Source organism: Oratosquilla oratoria, chromosome 5 (genome assembly GCF_046742065.1).
Source record: "Oratosquilla oratoria isolate Oo_2021 chromosome 5, ASM4674206v1, whole genome shotgun sequence".
Classification (NCBI taxonomy): Eukaryota; Metazoa; Arthropoda; class Malacostraca; order Stomatopoda; family Squillidae; genus Oratosquilla; species Oratosquilla oratoria.
In genome coordinates, this window is record NC_134781.1 from 76,354,031 (window position 1) to 76,363,776 (window position 9,746).

Consider the following 9,746-nt stretch of genomic DNA (forward strand, 5'->3'; position numbering starts at 1 on the left):
AAATAAAACAAAAAATCATAAAACACCAAAATGTTTGATCAAACACCAGAAAAATATGACGTCAGTCCTCGCTTCGCTGCGAGCGAAGCGAGGATTGACGTCCTATTTTTCTGGTGTTTGATCAAACATTTTGGTGTTTTATGATTTTTTGTTTTATTTGACCAAATGACAAGACATCTTGTCATCGGAGTTGAATGGGTTAATGAAACAAGATCTCGATCGATCGAGATCCCATAACTACCCCGATCCTGACATTACCAGTCACTCCCCCCCCCACCCTCCACTGGACTTCCACCTCCAAGCACTCCCCCGACCCCTCCGTCACTCTTCGTCAGATCTCGATGTCACTAGAGCCACGGCGGATGTGGAGTTCAGAGTGCCTTGGAAGATTCACCCTCCGTCGTCTATTCCCCTTCTTCGAAGACCTGGACAAAGCCTAGGACATGATCGTTCTTCAGGTGAGCGTTGCGCCCAGAGATTGCAGAGTCCTTTTCTTTTTTTCTTTTCAAAATTTAAAAAGAAGTTTCGATCCACATCGCCGCTGTGACGTCATGGGATTTCGGTCAGATGAAAAAGGGAGACTAGGAAAAAATAGGGACGTTTTTGGTTGAGTTTCTTGTAAACATAAAGGACAACGAGTCTACCAAGATGACCCTATATCACAGAAGGCTAAGAAACTATCGTTCATGTTTACCTGACTTGTGATACCAATTCTCGCATTTATTTATTTATCTGTTTGTCATTTTGACAATTGGAAATAAACTCATCTGCTGGGATTCGTTCTGTTTTGAAGGGTCGTGGTGGTACAGGCGGTACGATCCTCGCTTTATATGAAGCAATCCGCTCTGGCGGGGGTTCGAATCCCAGCAGATGAGTTTATTTCCAATTATCTGTTTATCTATCACTTATGTATTTACTTATCTTTTGTACTCGATTATTTATTTATAAGAACACAAGAACATAAGAATGTGGAGGAGGCTGAGAGAGACCAGAGACTAGGGAGTTCCATGTCCCTTACCATTTTTCATCCCTATCCATAAAGTTAACTCATCTTATCTTAAAACAACCAATTGTTTCGGCTCGTTACTATTTTCTCCCTGGATCAGTAGTCTATAACTATTCTGCAAACCGATCAACTTCCATTTCCGAATCGAACCCACTGTCACCAGGAGGATCTTGGCGACAGTGCTCTCGCAATCAATGCCAAAAGCACAGGTTCAGTCCAGCCTCCTTCTCCTCCTCCTCCTCCTCTCCTTCCTCCTCCTCCTGCCCCTCCCCTTCCCCTTCCTCCTCCTCCTCTCCTTCCTCCTCCTCCTGCCCCTCCCCTTCCCCTTCCTCCTCCTCCTCCTCTCCCTCCCCTTCCCCTTCCTCCTCCTCCTCTCCCTCCCCTTCCCCTTCCCCCTCCTCCTCCTCCCTTTCCCCCTCCTCCTCCCCACCTTCTCCCTACTCCTCTTCCTCCTCTCTCTCCCCTCTCCTCTCCATCCTCTCCTCCTACTCTCCCTTCTCTTCCCCTTCCTCCTCTCCCTCCCCTCCTCTTCTTCTTCCTCCTCCTCCTCCTCCCCCTCCTCTCCACCCCATTACGACATAGGCTATTCATCAAGAAGAATGTCGACCCCCCCACCCATGTAAATCCTCAGAGAGGAATCTTATGCGGCATGGCGTCCAAGATGCAATGGCAGAGGATCTGGCTTCGCATGACCATGTTGCGGAAAACCGAATTTTCTAAAACTTTTAGGAGTCAAGAAGACAGATTTGTATATATACTAGACATAACGCATGACTTCAGAGGACAACGACTCTCAGCCATCTCAGCCATCTTGGATTTTAAGATTCCCTAATGACGTCATCGTAATCTAAACTAGCTAAACGGATTCCTACATTTCCTAAATAAGATTAAGCACCAAAAATATATTAAACATGATTATGGGCGAGATATGAGCATTCTAATAGTTTTCGTATCTGGTGATAATTTTCCTTTTATATAACTATTAATTCTTCCTTTTTATTTTATTTTTTATTTTTGGCGTCCATACTGGACGCCATCTTGGACGCCATCTTGAAAACTAACCCATCTACGGAAACCCGCTGCTACCTTTCATATATCATTTAGTACAACTAAAAGTACGCAAAAACGTTGAGAAAAGCATTTATAAGAATTTCTGTGGTCAAATTATATTACTCGTTCATCTATCTACTTGCATTTATTATCATTATTATTATTATCGTTTTTAACCATCTCTTTGTACATCTTTCACAGATACTCGCGTTCACGATGATGATCTCGGAAGGACTGTCTATGCCCATCCACAACGGTGAGTGCTTAAGTTGTTGCTTTTCGCTCTTGAACTTCTTCAATAAAGTGACGGACTTTTAACTTAATAAAATCGCTTGGCGGATCCTAGAACTAAGTCACTCAAGGACGTCACTGAGTTGAGGTGGTCAAAGTTATCAATTTCTATACTTGAGAACAAATTTTCAAGGCCAAAAGGCGCACGCACGCACGCACGCACACACACACACATACACACACATGCATACGCACAGACAATTACTTGCCCACCAGGGTTGCAGTGCCATGATGCTTTTCAGCCCTGGTCGGGGACTTCAGAACAAATCGCTGAATTAACAGTCGAGCTTGGTACCATTACACAAGTAAACCTGTGTGAGTGCGCGAGCGCGCGCGCGTGCCCATGTGTATTCGTTTGCATGCATGCGTGACAATCGTTGAAGCATTTTTGGGGAACTTTTGTTTTACGTTTGTTTGAATAATTGTGTGTGTCGCTTTTGCATCGGTATCGGGGTAATGCTGCGCTTAAATAGTTAACCTTTTAAGCGTTGGCTTTTATTCATGGATATATATATTTTCTTTTTCTAGGTTCCTTTGTGCTTTCCTGTGACATCGAGGATACCATCTCTTTGCCTGCCCCAGGATTGTATAATGTTACGGGTCGTTTACCGTGTAACAATCACACTTGGAGAATGCAGATAGAGGTACATGACGCAATGGCGGTACATTATTATTGTTATTGTTGTTGTTGCTGTTGTTCTTCTTATTCTTGTTGTTCTTGTTCTTGTTGATCTTGTTGTTCTTGTTGTTCTTGCTGTTCTTGTTCTTGTTGAACAAAGACTTGACTTCCAGTATGGGATCATATAACGAGAACACAAAGTCTTAATATCCCTCATGGGGTTCATTAAAGGATTAATTACTAAAACCGTGGCGTTTATCTTTTTGTGGCCTCGCCCGGACGAAGTCCGAGAGCGAGGTATTGCTTTTGATCGAGTTTGTTTCCTTGTGTCCTTGTTAACTTGTTTCACTCTCTATTTTCTTCTTTCTTTGTTTCCTTCTATGTTTCAGGTACACACGAAGACACACACACACACACACACACACACACACACACACAGTTAAAGCACTGGCCTCACAAGCCAGAGAACCGGGGTTCGATTCCCCGGTCGGGCGGAGATAAGTTGGGTTTGTCTCCTTTCACGTGTAGCCCTGTTCACCTAGCAGCGAGTAGGTACGGGACGTTAGTCAAGGAGTTGTGACCTTGCTGTCCCGGTGTGTGGTGTGTGAGTGGTCTCAGACGTACCCAGAGATCGGCTAATAAGGAGCTCTGAGCTCACTGCCGTAGGGTGGTGTCTGGCTGTCTCGACAGAGACTGCAGCAGATCCAAGGTGAAAGGTGAATACACACACACACATTCGGGAAAATAAACAGCCATCTGGGCTAGGTAATGAAAGTAAGAAAGACAAAATTAACGCATTAATTTTTCCTGGTTATTTTCCAGGACTATGAAGGCCTTGAGGCTTACACTCTCAGAGTTTGGGCGCGCATCAAGATATTTTCGCACAAAAACAACAACAAGTCGTGCGTCAGCCTCACAGACAAAGACAACGAATTGGAAACGGACGGACTACAATACACGTAAGTTTCTTCGTCCTCCTACGACAATACGTAGCTTTAGGTCGTAATTTTACGACGTGGGTATGTCTCTTACGACCTCGTTAGCTTAACCCATTCAACTCCGATGACAAGATGTCTTGTCATTTGGTCAAATAAAACAAAAAATCATAAAACACCAAAATGTTTGATGAAACACCAGAAAAATATGACGTCAGTCCTCGCTTCGCTGCGAGCGAAGCGAGGATTGACGTCATATTTTTCTGGTGTTTCATCAAACATTTTGGTGTTTTATGATTTTTTGTTTTATTTGACCAAATGACAAGACATCTTGTCATCGGAGTTGAATGGGTTAATCGTATCCTAAACGTCGGATCTCATGAAATACGACTGTTTCAGATTCGCTGAATACGCCAGGCATTAGTACTTATCAGTGGAGCCAACTGTAGATATGACATATTTGGCGAAGATGAAATTTATCGTCTTTTAATTATTTTTTTCTATTTAATGATTCATTTCAATGTCTATTTCCATATTAATCCATTTACTGACCCGCTTATTTCCTTTATTTCATACACTCATCTATCTATTAATCTGTTTATATATTTATTACTTACTTATCTAATAATTTACATATTCATTTATTAATTTCATTTATTTGTCTATTTATCTATCTATTCATTTATTTTTTAACTACTAATTTACTTATTTTTTCATCAATTTACTTAATCGTTCATCTATTCACTTATTCATTTAGTTGTTGATTTGTCGTTCTCTATCTCAGAACCTGCACATCCTCGACCTTTAACGTGACCTTGGAAGACACCCTCAACCTGCACACCTCACTCCAGTCAAGGTCGCTGGTCGTCGTCTTCCTGGGCATCGAGGTCAAATACGTATGTGGTGGTGACGTCACGGAGGATACAGTCATTGAAGCGCCTGAGATCAGCCCGGGAAGGTACTGCCTCTGCACGTGGGCCATCAAGGTGAGCATCGAGCGACTAAAGGCGGTTATCGCATTATTATCTTTTTCCTTCGACCTCCTATGAAGCACGGCCCCCAAATCCAGAACTTTTGAAGCTCTAAAAGCAATATGGTAGGTTGTTTTGTTTCCTCTCGACAGTTTGCGTAGGATGTCGTTTAATATGCTGGAGGGGAATTGTTTTCCGACAGCATTTCAGTTCCCTTCCCGAAAGTTGCAAATCTGCTTCAGCTGTCGGAGGAAAAATAGCCCAGTGTGATAACGGGTGGAATTGTGTCTTGAGAACGCCACGTCTAGAACCCGAACTTCACACTGGGCACTTCTTCTAAAGCTTTTGCACAAAAACAAAGTTTCTGTCTCTGCCTCGCATTTCCTCTTCAGTTATTCAGGCGATGTGTTCTTGGCGAAGACAAAGTCTTCTTGGGCACTTCGCGTGATGGAAATGGGTTCTGGGAAATCAATCTTCGCCCAGGATTCATTTTCGTAAATAAAGATAAAGGTTTGCATCAGTACAGTGACTAAGCCTACAAGACATATAGAAATTTAAAAATAGGTCTAATCCGTAGCCACATTAACCACTTACCACCACCCTCTCTCTCTCTCTCTCTCTCTCTCTCTCTCTCTCTCTCTCTCTCTCTCTCTCTCTCTCTCTCTCTCTCTCTCTCTCTCTCTCTCTCTCCTTATTTCTGTCCCTGGTGACAAGCCATGTGATGCTCTGACATTTTCTTACACAAACATCAGTTAATGAGAAGATTTTACAGTTCCCTTTTTAACACAATGCGACCTGTACGTAGCAGATGACTTCTGAAGGTCATCTTAATTCTGGAACAGTCATAGAATAATAACATCAATTTCGGATGGTTCCTTTAGTAATATTCATATCTCAAATGTGCCGTAGAAATACGAACTTCAGTTTGCTCAAGCCAGGAATCGTCCCATATAGTTGCAAGAATGTAAATATGTTACTGAAAGGTGGAGTAAAAATACCCGATCAGACTTGCTCCTGATGTGAGATCACTTTCGTTAAAAAAAATATATTCAGAAGATAGTCATTATCATGGAATAGGCTTACATAACACATTACGGTACAGAGATATCATAATATTCAAATACAGTTGTATCTGCAATAGAATTAAATGAAATGTAAAACGGTAATAATGATTTGTGAGCCTCTATCACGTCTAAAGTTACGAGGTTTTTAAAAGTTTAGAAAACCTTAAGTTGAAGCTCGTGTTGCTGGGGAAAGTACAAGTTTACCAAGCGCAGAGAATCAACACCACTCAACCATCCTCTCTTTCTTTCTATTTCTTTTTAAAAAGGTCCCAGACGAGAGGAAAGTACTCGTGCATATCCTGACCACGGACCTTGGGAGGCATGAATTGACTGTGGGCAACAGGGAGTTTTATGGAAGGAATCCTATCAATGAAAGGTAATATCATGTTAATGCAGTGCATGTGCACGAACGCTCGCGTGCACGCACAAACACACGCGCACACACACACGCACACACACACACACACACACACACACACACACACACACACACACACACACACGCACGCACACACACAACTTGAATATAAGATCTTTCTTATGGAGTTCAAACCCCCCGACCACTGCACTAACTCTCGAGGCTGCTAGGGAGGTACAACTTTGTATATATTTCTTGTTGTGTGGGTTTCCTGAATATCGGGAAAATGGAGCACATGCATTTTATGTATGTATGTATGTATGTATGTATGTATGTATGTATGTATGTATGTATGTATGTATGTATGTATGTATGTATGTGTGTGTGTATGCATGTATGTATGTATGTATGTTCGTGTGTATGTGTGTATGTATGTATGTATGTATGTATGTATGTATGTATGTATGTATGTATGTATGTATGTATGTATGTATATACATATATGCTTTCCCTCCAGGTTACTGTATAAAAAATATTCCACGCATGGCACCAAATATTTGATTATTTTTTTCTTCTTGTTTTCAGCATTATTGTGGAGGAGAGCACTTTGCTGGCCTTCCACCACTCTGCCAAGGAGCAGAAGGAGAAGAAGTTTGTTTGCACCATCAAGTTCATAGACGACAATGAACTTCGGAATTATTGACATTGTAAAAATTCCCGTTATCTATAACCCTTGTAACACACTGTCAGTGTGACTATTGCGCACACACTATCGTAGGTAACATTCGGTCAGGTTTTTGTAAGTGTCAATAATAACAAATGGTCTTACCACAGATGCCTTTTGATAGTTCCTTGGGTCGCCATTGTGACATATAAAACGCACCCTAGTTTTCATATCCCGGAGTGAAATATGGACCCCCAATTTCTATGGCAATTAGACCCCCACCACCACCACAAAAAAAAAAAAAATAATAATAATAATAATTCAAGCAAATATGTCTTTTATAGGAGTGTGGGGCACAGTTGATAAGTACGTGAAAACTGTAGAATTGAACGTTTTAAGCCCTGGTCGTCCAATGCAGGACGTCCTACCTATCCCATGACGGACGATGCAACCTCTGCATCTCATCAAAGTGAATTGGCCAGGCCTTGTAAGGCTGTGCCTTTCGCACGATGAGTATTGTAGATGAGATGTCGAAGGTGTTGGGAGGACTGTGGCTGGGGGCAGTAAAGAACCCTCCCCCCAATCCCCCCAGACCCTCCCAGGGGATAGGTCTCCCCTAAGGTTCCCCCCCCCCAGTGACGTGGGGAGGTTCTCTAGAGAACAGTGTGACGGGTTTTAAATAACATTAAATTTGTCCTGGTTCGCAACTTCATGACGCTGGAATACCGTCTCTCTTCCAGGATTAGTGGTCCCTTGCAGGACCACCCCTGTGTCACAGCAGGCGTGAACACGTACATTTAGGTAAACAAGCTCCTCGACGGGGCTGGGGAACTGCGGTCTCGAAGAAAGTCTTTAAGTTATAAACCAACGACAGACCGAGACTAAATAATGAAAATGCTCCGTTGCAAGTGTGAATAACTAACTTTTCTTTCTCTCTTGGGCGACACGTTCCCCCTTGTTGCCAGACACTGCCATTGTAAACAACAGTGTCCGGGAACTGACTTTCCCGCTAGAAACATTGTTGAGGCAAACTTGTCACAGACATCAGTGTGGACGCGCGCCCTGGGAGACGTCCAAATGGCAGTGCAATCGGACTTTGTCTGAAGCTAAAACACTCAAAGGAGGTCCATAATTAATGAGTGTGGTCTAGGATCAATGGGGTAGGTCCATCTTCACTAGTGGTCCATTTACAAATGGAGGGTCTATATTCAAAGGGGGGCCCATTTTCGATGGTCCATATTTAGTAGGGGCCTATATTCAATGGGTGGTCAATTTTCAATGCTGGTCCATATTTTGGTGTGGGGAGTGGTCCATTTTCAGTGTGTGTGTGGGGGGGGGGTCCATTTTAATTGTGGTCTATATTCAGTGGGAGGTCCATATATAACAGGGTTCCATAAATATTGGGGATTTATTTTAAATCATACACTCGCTGGGGAATGAAAGCTGAGGTGCATCCGTCACAACGTGAATTATCTGGGGTTTGTCACGAGAGTATTGACTTAGCACCGATACGTAAGAAGAGGAGCCTCTCTCTCTCTCTCTCTCTCTCTCTCTCTCTCTCTCTCTCTCTCTCTCTCTCTCTCTCTCTCTCACCATCTCTCTCTCTCTCTCTCTCTCTCTCTCTCTCTCCCTCTCTCTTTTCTCTCTCTCTCTCTCTCTCTCTCTCTCTCTCTCTCTCTCTCTCTCTCTCTCTCTCTCTCTCTCTCTCTCTCTCTCCCCTTCCTTCTTCTTTCCAGACAGTGAGGAGAATGTTCGAAGCAACATACATTGTCATAAAAGGAAAGACAAATCTTTATCTTTTTTCTATTGAACGACCCCGACGGCACTTTTGCTTTTGAAGTATAAGGATGAGGTTACGAGGAAGGCAAATGGGTACATCAATAAATAAGAATCGACGAGAAGTGACATTAACTAGTGTATATATATATATATATTTATATATATATATATATGTATATACATTATATATGTATTTATATATATATGTATATACATTATATATATGTATATATATATATATGTATATATTATATATATATATATATATATATATATATATATGCAAAATGATCACAAAACCACGTGATCCAATATATTGCTGATAACCTCAAAGGAGACCGGCAAAAGAAACTAAAATTCTCAAGCACTTTCGCGATATTTCACGAAGATGTGAAATATCACAAAAACGCTTGGGAATTTTAGTTTCTTTTTCTTTTCCTTTGTGGTTATCAGCAATACATATATATATATATATATATATATATATATATATATATATATATATATATATATTATATATATATATAGGTAAATTTAGGGAGCCTTCATATATATATATATATATATATATATATATATATATATATATATATATATATAATATGCGTCTGTGTGTGTTTGTGTGTGTGTGTGTGTGTGTGTATAAGAAATATAAGTGCTCGGGTGCATCTAACGACTATGAAAGTTATGTATCAATACAGAGAGATTTAAAAAAGACAATAAGAAAAAGAAAACGACAATACGAAATGAACATCGCTGATAAATCCAAAGAGAATCCCAAAGAATTCTATAGTTACATTAGAGATAAAAAGGTTGTTAGGAATCACATTGGTCCACTATTATCTGCTGACGGTCAACTTGAATATTCAAATGAAGGAATGTGTAATATCTTAAACAATTATTTTTGCTCGGTATTCGTAAACGAAAAACCTCAAAGTGAATTCCAAACTGAAACCTGTGAAAAGTCTGGGTTAAACTTACTCACTACGGTAAATATAACAAAAGAAAA

At 41.1% G+C, this 9,746-nt stretch overlaps 1 protein-coding gene across 1 annotated transcript; it reads left to right on the forward strand.

Annotated features, from left to right (window-relative positions):
- Positions 1 to 354: 354 nt before the first annotated feature.
- Positions 355 to 7,077, forward strand: LOC143025272 (uncharacterized). The gene is made up of 7 exons (XM_076184739.1): positions 355 to 458; positions 2,258 to 2,312; positions 2,876 to 2,991; positions 3,789 to 3,925; positions 4,686 to 4,887; positions 6,203 to 6,312; positions 6,880 to 7,077. The coding sequence occupies exons 1-7, from the start codon at positions 444 to 446 to the stop codon at positions 6,995 to 6,997; spliced, it is 753 nt and encodes a 250-aa protein (XP_076040854.1). The 5' UTR covers positions 355 to 443; the 3' UTR covers positions 6,998 to 7,077.
- The last annotated feature ends 2,669 nt before the right edge of the window (positions 7,078 to 9,746 follow it).

Bases quoted from the DNA above. Each gene is read 5' to 3' on its own strand.
- LOC143025272 (XM_076184739.1), top strand. The intron at 2,992-3,788 runs GTACATGACGCA...GTTATTTTCCAG, and splicing joins CTTGGAGAATGCAGATAGAG to GACTATGAAGGCCTTGAGGC. The intron at 4,888-6,202 runs GTGAGCATCGAG...CTTTTTAAAAAG, and splicing joins TCTGCACGTGGGCCATCAAG to GTCCCAGACGAGAGGAAAGT.